The 17,663-nt window shown below is 38.5% G+C and overlaps 1 protein-coding gene across 1 annotated transcript in view; it reads left to right on the forward strand.

Moving 5' to 3' along the window:
* Positions 1-17,663, forward strand: part of LOC134536698 (ras-specific guanine nucleotide-releasing factor 2-like) — a 400,528-nt gene that overhangs the window by 220,342 nt on the left and 162,523 nt on the right. Inside the window, exon 10 of the mRNA XM_063376561.1 lies at positions 6,517-6,643. Within this exon, the coding sequence (XP_063232631.1) occupies positions 6,517-6,643 (127 nt within the window). The remainder of the gene's footprint in view (positions 1-6,516; positions 6,644-17,663) is intronic.

Consider the following 17,663-nt stretch of genomic DNA (forward strand, 5'->3'; position numbering starts at 1 on the left):
CGCCGAGTCGATGTAGGCAGCGGTGAATTAATAAAAGGATTTAAATTTAAAGATGTAAAACAGAATAAAAATAATAAATGAAACAAACTTGAATGCTGCCCACGGACACACGTCTGTTCCCGGCGCGGAGTGGTTGGAGACTGCCGAACATGGCCGCCTCGCAAGGAAGAGAAACTTTCTCTTCTTTGTGAGTCGGCACCAAAAACTTATAATAATTTAATTGGTTACATGATGAGTAAAAATCATGCTCCAGGTGCTTGATTAAAACTTTGTACCTGGTAAATATTTGCCTAAGGCTTAACAATTGTTTTACTTGAATAATTAATTTAAAAAGCGGCACCAAGTTGGCGACTGTAAATTTACTATAAATTGTCTCAATGTGCACTGTTTGGGTTTGAATTCCCTTAGTTTGGCTAGACCACTATCATAGGCCAATTAATCAAGGCCCGTAGCCGCTGTAGCTAGATACGAGGGTTGTTTTCTGTTCCGTGCGAGCCGCGCACGCACGGAGTCTCTACGACGCACTTGCTCACTGCATGTGATTACTTACTTTGACGTCGTACCGACCATGGCCTTTAAGCCCGTGCTCCGTACCGCCAGTACCGTATCCCGTTTTCGGAGCGCGCCCCTTGCCCAGCCGGATTGAGTCAGGCGAGCGCCTCGGGCGTGACCCCAATAGACATAATGAAAGTGTAACACCCCTCGTGCCTCAAAATTGAATTATTTTAAATAAATTAAAAGGAGCCTTGGAAACTGCTGGGTAAGAAAAATAAGTTAAATAAATTGATTTACCAGAGGCGGCACAAGGTGGGGAACAAACAAAATTTAGGAGCTTCCTGTAACAAGCAAGGAGGAAGTTGGTGGAACGTTAAAATCAATAAATAAAAACTACACGATTAACTTGATCTATAGTTTCCCTGTTTTATTTGCCCTGATGAATTATTTTGTTTCCATTTCTTTACATACAAAAGGTTTTAACAAGTTTCAAAGATTAAAAAAAAAAACAAAGAAAAACGAAAAGGGGCCGGCCCGCGATTATTTAAAACAATTTACATTCTTAGTTTGAAATATAAACATTTGCATTATGAGTTTCACACCCAAAATTGGATGGATCCGATGATTACATTGATAATTAGTTCTATTCGTTCTACATGTTCTTGAGGAAAACACTGGTCGCTGGTGGGTTGGTCATCCGCTTAAGATAGTTCGTAGCTAGGTAAGGGGGAAATGTTGAATTTACATTACCACCCGGGGTCTTCAAACGATCACGTCGGGTAGTAGAAACGTTTCTTCTAATGTGACCCACGGAACAGGAGGGGGGGGTGGCCACGAGATGGGAGCAATCAGTCTCTCCCCGTCATCGACCCTGTCTGCAAAAGTCCAAATCAAAACTGATTAGAACTTGTATACAGGCAGTCTATGGGGCAGAAAATGCCCAAAAAATTTAAGGGAAAAAAAAGGGGGGGTCGCGAATTATCACTCACCAAAACAGGGGAGTTGCCCAGCACGCTGCAGTCGTGGAGTCAGCCAGGGTCTGGAGCTCGCGAATTGCGCGGCAGGACGCGGATGATTTCTTCATGATAACATTTAAAAGAGAAAAATTTCGAAGGCAAATAATTAAACTATGCAGACAGACTAATCTACTAGGATTGACTTGAGGGATAGCATCCCTTATACAAAGCGACTACATAGTCGTTAGCGGTCGGATGAAGCCTTGCAGAGTCTGCCGATTCGCCGATACTCGCTGGAGATCTGTCTGCAGACGCGACGCGAGTTTATCTGTGTGTCGCGGCAAACCGTGTCTCGTAATTAAAAGTGTGCGCCGGCTCTTACAGGTGGAGGGAGGTCTGGGCCGCCGAAAGATTCCGAACTTGCCCGAATGCGGGCGGAAAAAAACTTTGCCAGGAGTTTTGAAGTTGGCATCACTGGGCGACAGTAGAGAAATCTGTCGGAGGGGTCTGAGTTGAAAACAATCGACTCGCCCCTGGCGTCCATATAACTCAAGGGAGAGCAGGTGCTGCTCTCTGGCGCCCTAGGGGGTAGGCTACCGGAGAAGTTCGCGACTTGGTCGCTAGGTAGCGCTTGCAATCAGTTTTGGCCCACTCGTTTTTCGAGTAGACCTTGGGGACGGTCACTGTTGTCCAGGGGGTTACGACCGGTCATTGGTCTTACTTGGAACTGAGAAGGGGGGGGGTAGGGTAAAAGTGCAACGACGCTGAGAACAAGCGTCCCGTCGTGGCTGCAGAGGAGCGAACATAACACTAATACGTGATGAAAAAGGCCAATCTCAGCTCGTCTCTGAGAACTGGTCGCCTGCGAGCTACAGGCTTGTCTATGCAGTTAGGGTCACGAAGAGAAATGATATTACAGGCTTGAGGCGTGACTGAAGGCGGGGGAAACGGTAAGCTGTCTGCATGTCAGGGATTAGGCCAGCAAAATATCCGATACGCCGATGGGAAAGGGGCTTCAGAGCACTGAGACAAAGTTTAACTCAGAGGAGTACACCAGACTAACAAAGTAAAATAACACTATAGTAGAGCAAATAAAATTTCCACACAAAAAAAATTTAAAATATATCGTGTTGAAATTACTAATTAACGGCACAAAAGTTAAAAGTACGGAACCCCGGAGACTCGAACCCATAAATCAATTAAAAGAAAATAAATTAGTACGAAATTACTAATTAGCCGACATGTAATAAGTGCGTCGTAGACACTCCGGGCGAGTACACCACGCACGGAGCAGACAACTAACCTCATTAACAGTCACTACAGCCACTGGCCTTAATTAAAATGCCCGTGACTATGATCAAGTCACAATAGGAGAAATCCCTCTAAAACAATTCGCAGTGGACAACATGTTAGTAAATTTACAGTCGCCAACTTGATGTCACAATTTTAATAATTAAATACATTAAAACCATTGTTAAGCCTTAAGCACCCAATTACCAGGTGCTACATTTTAATTGGGCACCTGGAACATGTTTTAACTGGTAACAGAGTAAATTCAATTAATATAAGTTTTTTTACGCCGACTCACAAAGAAGATAAAGTTTCTCTTCCTTGCGAGGCGGCCATGTTCGGCAGTCTCCAACCACTCCGCGCCGGGAACAGACGTGTGTCCGTGGGCAGCATCCAAGTTTTCTTTCTTTGATTAGTTTATTCTGTACTAAATCTTTAAATTTAAAACCTCTTATTAATTCATCGCTGCCCACGTCGACTCGGCGCGTATTTTACGGAACCGGGCCTATCCCGACCGTCTTCATCGTGATACCGCGCTGCGGATCGTATCACTCACGTAAGTGTTTCACCGAACTTAGGAGCCCGCTCATCGACCCCCCCCCCCCCCTGCACCAGTTAACTTTCGGCGCTGGCCGTCTCCAGCGAGCATCGACCCACATCCCGCGATACTGCCGCGGTAACCATTGTCACGTAGTGTTGTGTTTAGTGTTGGTGAGAATTTTTGTAGCGGGACTGAACCGCGGAGCGGACTTGTAGAGTGTACCGTGTACCCACATGGACCCCCGGTGAAACTCACAAATTAAATAAATTCTCGCCAACTCGTATATCATTTTCCGTAATTCCCCGTCCTCCACACGGTCGAGCGGCCTTCACAGTCAAGCGTAGAACCATTCAGGTTACATTCAAGAAGTGTACCTGGCGGGGCACGCGGGGGCGGTGTACCCACAACCCCACACCAACGGCCTAGCAGCCCGCTAGCCTGGCGCCCCTCCGGACAACAAGAGCATCGCGACGCCCGTAGCGCCCGTCAGGTACCCCCCGGGCCTTTCACAGAGGTCGGGTGACGGCAACTTTCGTCCTAATGCCTCGTTTGGGCATTGTTTTCCGTAGTCGAGCCCCCAGGGTTTCGTGTCCTGTTGTTTTAATTCAGTTAATTGATGTCACGCCCGGGGCGCTCGCTTGACTCAATCCGGCTGGGCGAGGGGCGCGCTCCGAAAACGGGATAGGGTACTGGCGGTGCGGAGCACGGGCTTAACGGCCATGGTCGGTATGACGTCAAAACTTTATATGATTGGTTAAAATATTTATAATTTGGTTATATTTAACAATTTACACTTGTGAATGTGGCCGTCTATAATTCCTTTTCATTTGTTTGGAAAAAAACCGAACTAGGTATTATAAACCAACGATTTTTACTTCCTAATTATGTTTAAGTAAATTATTCATCAGTTTTACAAGGCTCCATCCTATTTATTCAACAAAGATCAATACAAAATGCTTGGAAATCTTTGTGAGTTGAATATCTCGTCCATTTCTAACATACTTAATCACATATTACAGCTAAATATCTATTGAAAACAGAAATTTTCAATTTAACCTAAGCAAGAAAAATTCAGAGGCTAGAATTATATATTATATATTACTTATCATTTGCATTTAAATTTTACATGTACATTTAAACACATCATAAAGACATTATCATATTTTTACTACAACAACATATACAATTTCATCAAACATAAATAACCTAACAAAGGAAAATATTTTTATTTTAAAATATTTCTTTGTACCTCATATAAAAAAATTGCAAAAGAATGAAACTAAAGCTAACTGCAATTGTTAGAATAAAATATAAATGTATTTAATTTTCTTTATTTTGAATAATGAATAAATAATACACTATTTTAGGTACCTGAATGTGTTATGAGGAGTGGGGCAAAAGGTGTGTGTGGGTTTCGAAAGGATATTAAAAATAGGAGCATCTTACAGAATTGGGTTTATTTTAATGGAATCAGTGTACATCCTCATTTTTTTTTTATCAAGTTCTGAAGATCACATCAGGGAGATAGTGGCTATCATTAGTGATACATTGATGAAGATGATCTCGGAACTCATCGACTGCTTTTCGGCACATTTCGAGGAGTGTAGTGGCGATTTCCTCCAAAATTTGCATCTTCACTTCTTCATAGGTGTGAAGATGATGTTTTAAAATCTTTTCATTGAGGTTACCCCACAGGTACCCGTGCTGACAGGATTTAAGCATTTGTGACTTCTTCCTATGGGGTAACATCAAGGAAAAGGTTTTAAAACATCGTCTTCACACCTTTGAATAACTAAAGATGCAAAAAAAAATTTTATTCTTTATAAACTGTATTTGTTTACAAACTGAACTTGATATTTTGATATGAACCGAAAACGAACAAAATAGAATGGCCACTGCTTGTAATTGAATTTATAACAAACTTTAATAAAGTTAAACCTGCTTAGCTACTATAGGTTAGTGTAACATGAAATGTGTGGTGAAGGGACAAAGTTTAACATTAATTTAAAAAGTTCAGGTAAATTTAAAGGAACCTAAGTTAAACAATGTTTAATGACATTGCGGTGAATTAGGCCCTAAGACTAAATTGGTTATGTATAATTTCTCTCACAATAAAAAACTAAATATTTTATTAAAAATTAGCATATGTATTGATTTATTTTAAAACAATCACATAAAATTATATTTGAAAAGATTTATTCATAAAAATAATATATGCGACATTTGTTTGATGGAAACACAACAGAATTTCACTTTCCTGTTGTACATTCTTTATTTTTAAATTAAAAATATGTTTTAAACCTTTATCATCACAACCACAATTAACTAATTTTTCTTGCTTTAAAATTTGAGGTTATTTATTTGCCTTGTTTTCGTCAAGTATCATCTAACACTAATTTGCGGTTATTTTGGTGTTTTCTGAACAACTGTTAAGATATAAAACGAATGAAATAGGTTATTTAAAGTCAAGCAATTTAGTTGTATATCTTAAACGAAAGTAAATATTTAGTGAAATTCAATTCGTTATTAAATAACGCTTATGAGTTATTAAGCTCTTTTTAACATCTTAAACGATTGGGGTGAAATTGGCTCTAAGTCATCTGAATCACTAAGAAAAATTTTTGCTCACTATTGATCTTAGTTGCAAATATTAAAGAAAGGAAGACAGCCTAGACTTTCTCTCTATCGATGGGATTACTATCGATAGTATTTTTGCCGGCAGGATGCATATGTTCAAAAAGTGAAGAAGACCGAAATACGCATGTGCATGCGCATGTGTAGATTCCACACCATATGTCTACTGCACACCCCATTGTTGAAGATTTCGCCCCTACCCGCGCCTGCGCCGATTAGTAAATGCAGCCGTTTCCTCCATAGTTTTGTGAATATTCCATTGGCAGTGTGAATATCCTACAGGTGTATTTAGAGCGTGGAATTTTATAGTTCATTGTGTTTATTTATCGATATTTATAGAATTATGAACATACGTTTTATATAAGGTTTCTAATATTTACATCGCTTGACGTTCATGTTTACGAATAGACCGGAACGAGTTTATTTTTATTTTGGCTGTTCAGTTTTAGAGGATGTAAGTATATTTTTTTGAAGCTATTTTAAAATAAAATTGTTTTGACTAGATGCTTGTCAAGATTTGTAAATGCGCTAATTTGTTTATTTTTCCGCTAATCACGCGTGTGGTCTGTTTCCTGACGTGAAATGTGGTTATGTTTGCAGGAAGCTTGATACAAGTGCCATCTGACAAGCCCAAATCATCCCGTAGTCGTATCGCCAGTTTTAGAAATGGAAAAGAAGCACTTCGTCAATGTTTTCTGTTCTCGAACCACCTCATTTTAGCAACCAGGTGAGTTCTGTCTGAGGACATTATACCTAGTTTGTGATAACACACAAACAGGCTGTAAGTGGCATGGTTGTACACACCTACAGCACAAAGTCGAAGCTACATTCTTACACAACAGTTCTAAACAATACTACTATTTTTTCACCCTAACATACCTCTGTTAAATATTTTCAGTATTAAAAATTTTAATGTTACCAGGGTAAATATTTACTTGGGCGGTATTTCCGAAAAAAAATGTTAAAAATCCGAAAATACCTTTATTTTATGCTCTTCAACTTCCTCTTTTCATTAAAATCGGTGGAGATTAGAAATTCCAAATACTTTAGGAGATATCGAATTTTTAAATTTCTTCATATGTAGTTGAGCGGTATTTACGAAAAAAAATGTTAAAAATCCGAAAATACCTTTATTATATGCTCTTCAAATTCCTCTTTTCATTAAAAGCGGCGGAGATTAGAAATTCCAAATACTTTAGGAGATATCAAATTTTTAAATTTCAGCACAAAACCAGCGCATTCCTGTGGCGTGCGTGCACCATTGTTTCTTGTTTACGTACGAGTATCTATTTTTTTTATTGGATAATGATGTCACGTGATTGTTCGTGATAGGCCAGAATTCAAATGAACTAATACGTGATTATTTAGTTCAATTATTGTTTAAAATGGTGTTTAATTACCGCCTCCAACTTAGGTGAGTTTTTAACGTTTCTAATTTTAAAGTCTTATTTGTTATTTTGATATTGTTGCGTAAGTAATAAGTAACAAAAAAATTTACGTGAGTTGTTACTGTACATCCTTTGTTACGGGTTTGTTAGGTAAGGTCAGTTACATTATAAATAATTTAAAACTAAAGAATAATTAAAATTAATTCACATTATTTTTAATATCACCTTAGTTTGAAAGTATTTATAATGTAACTGACCTGACCTAATCGACCATTTTAGTTTACTGTTCACCCTCTGTCCGGGTTTGTTTGGTCAGGTCAGTTACATTATAAATATTTTAAAACTAAACAGCCATTAAAATTAATTCACAAAATAATTTTTAATGTCGGCTTAGTTTGAAAGTATTAATAATGTAACTGACCTGACCTAATCAACAATTTTATTAATTACGCATTCACGATTCACGTATTCACGAACACACAGCAAAATAACAAAAATGGCGCCGCTCGAATGGTTCCACAGGTCTTGTATTGCAAAATTAAAAAATTCGATATCTCCTAAAGTATTTGGAATTTCTTATCTCCGCCGCTTTTAATGAAAAGAGGAAGTTGAAGAGCATATGATAAAGGTATTTTCGGATTTTTAACATTTATTTTCGCAAATACCGCTCAACTACATATTATGAAATTTAAAAATTCGATATCTCCTAAAGTATTTGGAATTTCTTACCTCCGCCACTTTTAATGAAAAGAGGAAGTTGAAGAGCATAAATTAAAGGTATTTTCGGATTTTTAACATTTTTTTTCGGAAATACCGCCCAAGTAAATATTTACCGTTACCAGCAACTATTATATAACGCTGTTTATTTATTTATTGGTTCTTTGTAATGAGGTACTAGCTACTAGAAATTATTAACTTTGTACAATGCATTACAGACGATTTAAATGCCATATTCAAATTAGTTTCTATTTTATTTTTGAGATGCACTTATCAAAAAAGTTGTTTTCTACTCTATGCTGCTGACGTAGTGTATAGTGATTGGCAGCAAACAAAAATCAGCGCACAGCACGAGAAAAGCAAGAAGTTCGACAACTATCTGTGTGCGTTGAGCGTGCTGTTTTCCTGTGGTTGTGCTTCTTTCCTATGTAGCACTGCTATCTGTTTGTTACATTCAACCTGTGTGGGTGTGTGCTCTTTGTCTACTGTTGCAATGTAGCCTAGCCTTGATGACCCCACGTGCTCTTTATTTTAATGCTGGATGGTAACTGAGAAAAATAAATGTATAAATTAGTATATATTGAATTAGCAGCTCATCCAAAAACTAATAAAATTTTCATTAATTTTACTTTTGAGTATCTACTCCTAATGTTGCTAATTATACTGCAAAATTACACCAAAAAAAAAACTTACTTTTTCACAGTCACTTAGCATATCTCATGCACAAAATAAATAGTTGTTTGTAATTTTGCTGTGAATGAAGATATTAAAATAAATATGCAAAGTCACACTAATTTATTAATCATTTTAGGCTACATTGTAATATTTTATATTGCTCATTCATAATTGAAACATTTTTGCATGTACATTCAGTGCTAGTGATCATCCAGAAACTTACAAATTATGAAGTCTAAAGCCACAAATACGTTGGACCTCTCATACACTTGAGAATGTTCCACTTGAATGATAATATTTCTAACCAATGTTTTACTGAAGAAAAATTGAAATAAATTGTTGTTTAATTTTTTACGACAAGAAAATCCATAAAACACACAAAAATAAGTAACTTATAAACAATTTTTTTAATTTAGGTTTTACATAGCTCACTTTCAATGGCGGAAATTGTTTGAAACAAAAAATAATAAAATGGAAAATTACGTCTCTAACAGATATAAAACTACTTGTAATATCACAAAGCTGTTTGGAAAAATTATTAGGTATTATTATTATTATATATATATATATATATATTTCCAAATCACTGCATAGTGGAGAGGGCTGTGAAGACCAGAGGCCAGGCTGGGCCGGTATCCATTGCAACGTGCACAGGGGCAGGGGCTGTGCAAAGTTTTCGAAATCATTGGGGTTTATTTTTCTTTCTAGATCTAGCATGTTCCTGTTGATACAAATGTGCACATTTAGCATACTGAAAATGGCCACTGTCATGAGAGAACAGGATCATTCTCTGGACACAAATAAAGTGAGCCTTCCAGTCACCACAACATTCTGCATCCATGAACTGTTTCATAATACTGACCTTGTGAAAATATTGCACTCAAAGTGCAGCTGTTGGCCCATTTTGTTTTGAACAAGTGGTCCAATTCATTACTTATTTTCAACTGTTGTGTAGCCAAAGTACTGTTATTGTTTATTTCTTTTGTGGTTAACATACCATCTTGGAAAACCTGTAGTAAGTCATTTATGCTTTCCTTGTCCTCTGCTGCCACATCGATAGTGTTCAACATTACATGGGATAAAGTAGTCTGGACTAGCAAATGCAAATGAACTGCTCTGGCAAAGGCATGGCTTGTCAATATTTTGTCCTCTAAGGTTGAGAGCAAAAATATTGCATAGCAAATCACACAATCCACTTCCTGCCATTATATGCTCAATGCAACTGAGGAACTATAATAGCACTGGAAAACCACCAAGACTAACTACCACATTTTTGAAGTTAGTGTCATTTGAACACAATTCAACAATGTCTCTAGCTTTGACATAGTGTGGTTTATCGAAAGTAACGAAACCCATTGTCATCATCGGGCATTGCTCAGTAGCATGTTTTAATGTAGTAAATACTGTGTCATACTCCTTTGGTGGTGCATTGATGAAGAGCAAAGCGTTCACAGCATTGTTATCAAAGTTTCTATTTTTACCAACTCATTTCATAAATCCTTTCCACCCAGGAATATCTGGAATATAACGTTGGTTGGAAAGGGGTTTACTGATCCAAGTCTTTGACTACTATTCTCTTCAGACCTTGTCCACTGACTTTGTTGAATGTTTGTAGCTGCAAAACTCCTAATGTTCCAACTTCCACGGCAGTAGGAGATGATGTTAATCTTCTGATCTCCTGTTCGGGTGGAACAGGTCTTGCAGGGGTACTACATTCAATTCCACCCATGCTGTGGAATGTGTGCAAGCCATCCAGAGTAGCGATATTGAAGTCTGCGTTTTCAAACACAAACTTAGTCAAATAATCTAAGGGTTTAGGTTGCTTGGGGTGGTGGACTGCTGACATTTCCAGTAATGTAGCATCTGGATAAGGACCACTGAATCGTAAATTAATAAGACAATCAATTAAGTTTCTTGATCCATATCTTCTGCGGATAAATAATGCAAGTCCATGTAACAAAAGATAGATGAAACTTCTTGGCTGAATTGCTGAGATAATTGCATGTGCCAATGCCATTCTCTTTCTCAATGTTTTATTCTTCTGTCTGCTTCTTGCGGTTACCAATGGGCAGGGCCGGAACTAAGGGGGGGCATGGGGGGCATGTGCCCCGGGCGGCAAATATCAGGGGGCGGCAAAATATGAAAAGTGGTTCACTAAAACAAAATGAAACTAGTCATTAAAAAAAGTTTTGAATGTGTACATATCGCAACCAATAAGTTAGCCAAGAAATTAAGAAATTCTATTTAACTTGATTATGCATAATTTGTAAATATATTCATACTTCAAATGTGTTACTTCACTCTAAGAAACAAGTATTACCATAATTCGTGGTCTGGAGTGAGTAAAACCACTGCGATGAGAGCTGGCATCTCAAGGACCCGTTGCGCGGGTGATCACTTGGCTGAGCAAGATGTAGCCGTTTCTCTGATAAATACCCTCATTTTTCCAGCCCCTGCTTAGTCGCACCTGTGTTTTCGTACCATGTGCGTCTCTGCCTGAGGACGGGAGCAGATAGCAGTTCCCGAAACGTCGCTTGTTTCTGTTTTGGAAAAACTATTGTGTTTGTTTCGTCTTTTCGTTTTGTCGTGTTTTTGTCTCGTTTCAACCATTGTGCTGAATTTTTTTGGGTTCAATATTTTTGTGTCGTCATCATTTGTGTTTTTTTTTTCGTTCTCTTAGTACATTTTTCTTTGTTTTTATTTGTTTGTTGACCATATTCCTGTTACGGAATATTTTGTGGTGTTTATATCTTGTTGACAACAGCAATTTTTTGCTTAATTTGTGCTTTTTGTCTTTTGGTTATTTTTACTTATTTATTTATTTTATTTTTTAGTTTTCTTCTACAGAAAAAGTGCTTAGCAATGGCGTATGTCAAAAAAACTTACATCAAGTAATGTTGGAAGTCATTGACAGATTAATTATGGAACTGAGTAACAGGTTTAAGGCTTTGGAGAACATTAACAAAAAGTTTGGATTTTTAAGTGGTGCTCAAATTCATAAAATGGAAGTAGAAGATTTAAATTCAAAGCAGCAGAATTAGGAAACACAGTGCCGATCTTAACAAAGAAGGATTCGTATTTGAAATTGAAAGTTTTAAGCCACATGCATTAATAGTAGACTATGAATTAAAAGATGCTACAGCATCAACAATGTTGAGCCTTAAATACAAAAATAAACTGGAGGAGGCAGATCCTAACATTACTACTTCTCTGAGAATGTTTCTCACTCTTCAAGTTACAATTGCGTCAGGTGAAAGAAGTTTTAGTAAACTTAAAATGATTAAAAGCTATTTGAGAAACACGATAGGCCAGCAGAGATGAACAAATCTAAGTATTATATCTATTGAACACAAACGAGCTGCTTTGATCAATTTTGATGATATTATTAACACTTTTGCAGCTAACCATGCTCGAAAAATTAAATTTTGAATTGAATTTCTTTGTGTGGTTATCAATACAATATTATACTTAATTCATAATCACATGTTCCTTATGTAATTTTAGTACTTAATAAACTTATGGGTAAGACATTAATTTTCACTGTTGTGCAAACAATAAACAATAGTTTGATAACAGTCTATTTCATTTTAATAAAAAATGTAATTGTATTAGTTTTCCAATTAGTGTACTTGATAAATAAAAGTTCTCAATTATGTATAAGTGAATTGTATCATTTCAACCACCGCTTCTAACGAAAAAGGGTATTTTATAATGTTGGAAGGAGGGGGCGGCAAATTAAGCTTTGCCCCCCCTAACGAATCTCCTAGTTCCGGCCCTGCCAATGGGTCCAGGAATGAATTGAGTGATTCACAGATCATACCGTTAACTTCATCGAGGAATATTTTTGAGGACAATAGTTTTTCTCGTACAACTTTGACTGAACATCTTGCCTAATTATCTCTGCTGCTGTCCGGACTGTTCACAGCTGTTCTTGATCATGGTCATCAAATTTTGAAGTTTACCACTCATTGTTTAGTATCTTGTGGCCAATATTACGAAAACATATGATAGCTTTACGTGTGTTCATATAGAAAATCAGTTTTCTTTCACCGTATAACTGCTTCAGTTTGGATTTAACAGTCTCTTGTGTGGGTTTTGCCCCTGATATTTGCTCCATTAATTCTTCAACAGATACCTAAGATTCATTGTTCTGTTCCAAGTATTGTTGGATTTCTTCCATGGCTTTCATTACATACTCCTCTGTTGGACGTCCACTCTTATTCCTACCAGGTACATATGATGATAAAAAGCTCTTAGAGCAGTCAAGATGATATATACTGTTAAGAACGCGAGAGACCAGACCGCAATGCCAGGTTCGGAGCTGGTTGGCGGCCCTGTATGGCCACTGGCTTCACGCACCGGGTCACGTGTGGTCCACTGACGTCCCGCGACAGTTCCAGAGTTCCGAGAGTGAAGGTGCGACAGTGGCGAAGAGAGTGAGACACCCTGCAGAGTTCAGCTGGATTGTGAGAGTGCAGCGACTGAGTGGCATGAGACTGTGTGTAGATAGGCGCGGGTAGCGGTGAACCACTGTTGAGCCTAGTTCCAGTGAGGAGTGCGAACTGTGGAACTTGACAGACATTGAGTGACTTGAGAATAAACATTTTTGCACAATTATTTATTATTAATGTAAATATTAGTAATTAATACAACTGTAATAAAACTTAATTGGGCTATCCCTTGCTAACCCAGTTCTCCTAACATTAGGTTGTAACAGTACCAACAACTGCTACATGATTGACCACATTGATTAACCTTAGGGAAACGTCCTTGCCCTAGTCATCATTCCGCCTTTCTGCAGCCTGTAGAACGGTAGTATGAAAGTTCATAGTGCGAACAGGGTACACTTCTTGATGCCTCTTCTTCAGATTTTCTTCTTTCTTTTGCATAAAACTCTTCATATATATTTTCGGAGCAGAAAAAGCACTTCGACTGAAATTTAAATCTATCCTGAGACAATTGCAGGCAGCTTCCTGCGTCCGAAGATGCTTTAGATGCAGTGGCCCCTCTAATATTAGCCCTTATGGAGGTAGGTCTTACGTATCCTTTTCTACAAGCTGCATGAATAATAATGCTTTTAACAGAAGTAAGCAGGCTACACTTAACACCTCTCCTACTTTTACTTGCTGTAATCAAGCCTAGAAACACTTGTTACTGGTCACCACTTTTTCACAGATAAAACATTTATCACTCATTATATGCTCTTTTAGTAACTTCTTACTCACTATGTGCCGTTAATTAGTAATTTCGACACGATATATTTTAAATTTTTATTATGATTTTAAATTTTTTGTGTGGAAATTTTATTTGCTCTACTATAGTGTGATTTTAACTTGTTAGTCTGGTGTACTCCTCTGAGTTAAACTTTGTCTCAGTGCTCTGAAGCCCCTTTCCCATCGGCGTATCGGATATTTTGCTGGCCTAATCCCTGACATGCAGACAGCTTACCGTTTCCCCCGCCTTCAGTCACGCCTCAAGCCTGTAATATCATTTCTCTTCGTGACCCTAACTGCATAGACAAGCCTGTAGCTTGCAGGCGACCAGTTCTCAGAGACGAGCTGAGATTGGCCTTTTTCATCACGTATTAGTGTTATGTTCGCTCCTCTGCAGCCACGACGGGACGCTTGTTCTCAGCGTCGTTGCACTTTTACCCTCCCCCCCCCCCTTCACAGTTCCAAGTAAGACCAATGACCGGTCGTAACCCCCTGGACAACAGTGACCGTCCCCAAGGTCTACTCGAAAAACGAGTGGGCCAAAACTGATTGCAAGCGCTACCTAGCGACCAAGTCGCGAACTTCTCCGCTAGCCTACCCCCTAGGGTGCCAGAGAGCAGCACCTGCTCTCCCTTGAGTTATATGGACGCCAGGGGCGAGTCGATTGTTTTCAACTCAGACCCCTCCGACAGATTTCTCTACTGTCGCCCAGTGATGCCAACTTCAAAACTCCTGGCACAGTTTTTTTCCGCCCGCATTCGGGCAAGTTCGGAATCTTTCGGCGGCCCAGACCTCCCTCCACCTGTAAGAGCCGGCGCACACTTTTAATTACGAGACACGGTTTGCCGCGACACACAGATCAACTCGCGTCGCGTCTGCAGACAGATCTCCAGCGAGTATCGGCGAATCGGCAGACTCTGCAAGGCTTCATCCGACCGCTAACGACTATGTAGTCGCTTTGTATAAGGGATGCTATCCCTCAAGTCAATCCTAGTAGATTAGTCTGTCTGCATAGTTTAATTATTTGCCTTCGAAATTTTTCTCTTTTAAATGTTATCATGAAGAAATCATCCGCGTCCTGCCGCGCAATTCGCGAGCTCCAGACCCTGGCTGACTCCACGACTGCAGCGTGCTGGGCAACTCCCCTGTTTTGGTGAGTGATAATTCGCGACCCCCCTTTTTTTTTTTCCCCTTAAATTTTTTGGGCATTTTCTGCCCCATAGACTGCCTGTATACAAGTTCTAATCAGTTTTGATTTGGACTTTTGCAGACAGGGTCGATGACGGGGAGAGACTGATTGCTCCCATCTCGTGGCCACCCCCCCCCCCCTCCTGTTCCGTGGGTCACATTAGAAGAAACGTTTCTACTACCCGACGTGATCGTTTGAAGACCCCGGGTGGTAATGTAAATTCAACATTTCCCCCTTACCTAGCTACGAACTATCTTAAGCGGATGACCAACCCACCAGCGACCAGTGTTTTCCTCAAGAACATGTAGAACGAATAGAACTAATTATCAATGTAATCATCGGATCCATCCAATTTTGGGTGTGAAACTCATAATGCAAATGTTTATATTTCAAACTAAGAATGTAAATTGTTTTAAATAATCGCGGGCCGGCCCCTTTTCGTTTTTCTTTTGTTTTTTTTTAAATCTTTGAAACTTGTTAAAACCTTTTGTATGTAAAGTAATGGAAACAAGATAATTCATCAGGGCAAATAAAACAGGGAAACTATAGATCAAGTTAATCGTGTAGTTTTTATTTATTGATTTTAACGTTCCACCAACTTCCTCCTTGCTTGTTACAGGAAGCTCCTAAATTTTTTTTGTTCCCCACCTCGTGCCGCCTCTGGTAAATCAATTTATTTAACTTATTTTTCTTACCCAGCAGTTTCCAAGGCTCCTTTTAATTAATTTAAAATAATTCAATTTTGAGGCACGAGGGGTGTTACAACTTGGTAGCAGAGCGTGGTTCCCTTGGTCTATAGGCATACCTGAATAATATAAGCATATCTAAAATAAAAATAAAAGTAAAAAAAAATTTTAAATTAATTTTTGATAATAGCAATTTTGTAATATTATTGTAAACTGATCGCTGGTACACCCCGTAGTTATATTGAGTTAAAATTTTAAAATTTATCTTGAGTTAATTTTCCGCGCGAAGCGCTAGACGTCTTTCAGCAAGCCACAGCTGTTGTCCCTGCCGCGGCGCAGCCGCAGACACACACAAGGCCACAGACACCCCTCCCCCGTCTCTACGTGCCGGTTATCTCTCACGGCGCACGTCCGTGGCTTCATGTTCAGTTCAGCGCCCTGTGCGCCCTGTACGACCTTCGTAGGGGTGTCCAACCGTAATCTCACCTGGAACCTTACTTTCCCAGTAGCGCGAGACGAATGCCCACGACGTATTTTTTTTTTTTTTTTGTCCAATTAATCCTGGACCATAGCAAATTTTTACGTGAGCAACTGTTCCGCTCACATCCTTTTCCCGACAGCCACATGGGAGCTCTGTCATGTTTGTTTCCCCCCCCCCCCCCTTCTTCGAGCGGCCTCTGCCGCCCGCTTGTCTTCAAGGGGTGACCACAGCTGACGTCTTTGTCGTGACGCCGGGCTCTGTTTATCTCCGCCTGCCGTAGTTACTTTATGACTGAGAGTCTAATAAGTTTATAGTTTTCCACTGTTGTCCCGCAGTAGTCAGCTAAATGTGTTTAAATTTAATTATTAAGTTTACATATGAACAAATAACTATAAGTTAAGAGTACTTTTTTTAGGCTACTAACGCCATTACTAATAAACACGCACATGATATTTAAAGCAATTCGAAAAAATCACCCAATTATAAAAATCATAAATAATTCATTAATTGATTTACCAACACCAATTAATATTTCATCATGATGAAATTTCGGATCCTTATTATACTGAAAGACATTTGCCTTATAAGAATTTCACGTCTTACATTATTAAAGTAATAATACTTGAAAACATAATATAGTGATAAAATAATAATAATATAATCAAGCATATTAAAATACGTATTTCCCGAAATTAAGTACCTACGAGGTGACTAGTCTCATTGTAATGTTTATAGTAATCACCGAGAGTGGTGAAATCCTTTCAACCTCCAACGAGAGGTCCACTAAATTAATTTGGGTACGTTTAAGCATCCCGCCTCTAGGCTAGCACACTCTATGTAATTTAAGATACTTTAATTTTTAATTTTTCCATATGTAAGTTCAGTCTTGAACAAGCTGCTTGCCGTAAATTGTTTTATTTTTTTTAACTTAGTAATACTTCTCTGACAGTTTTTTTTAATCTTCATGAATTTTGTTCGACGATTTTATCTATTTAATTTTTGATTAAGTTCAATTTTTTTTAATAATCATAATTCGTAAATTAAGCAAGAATAATGTTTGTAGTTTGTTTTAAATTGATTTAGCGTTAAAACCTTTATGTTATTATTTCTTTATTTTCCTTGTACGTAAATGTGATGTACAGTGACGTACATAGAGTCTGAGCACTGAAGCTGTCACATCTAGCCATTTTCCTTTTTCTTTTGCATTCTACCCCAAAGTTGTATTTGTTTTACATCGTTATCGATGAGATTGTTTATTTAAGTAAGAGCTACGTGACTTCCAGACGGCAAACTGGTTTCATTTATGTGTTTTTCTAAAATAGGAGCTAGGTCAAGCTAGCCAACGAGCGGCGCAAAAGTTAGGGTCCTCTGAGCCAACGAGCCATGACCAAGGTCCTC

This window comes from Bacillus rossius, chromosome 11 (genome assembly GCF_032445375.1).
Source record: "Bacillus rossius redtenbacheri isolate Brsri chromosome 11, Brsri_v3, whole genome shotgun sequence".
NCBI lineage: Eukaryota > Metazoa > Arthropoda > Insecta > Phasmatodea > Bacillidae > Bacillus > Bacillus rossius.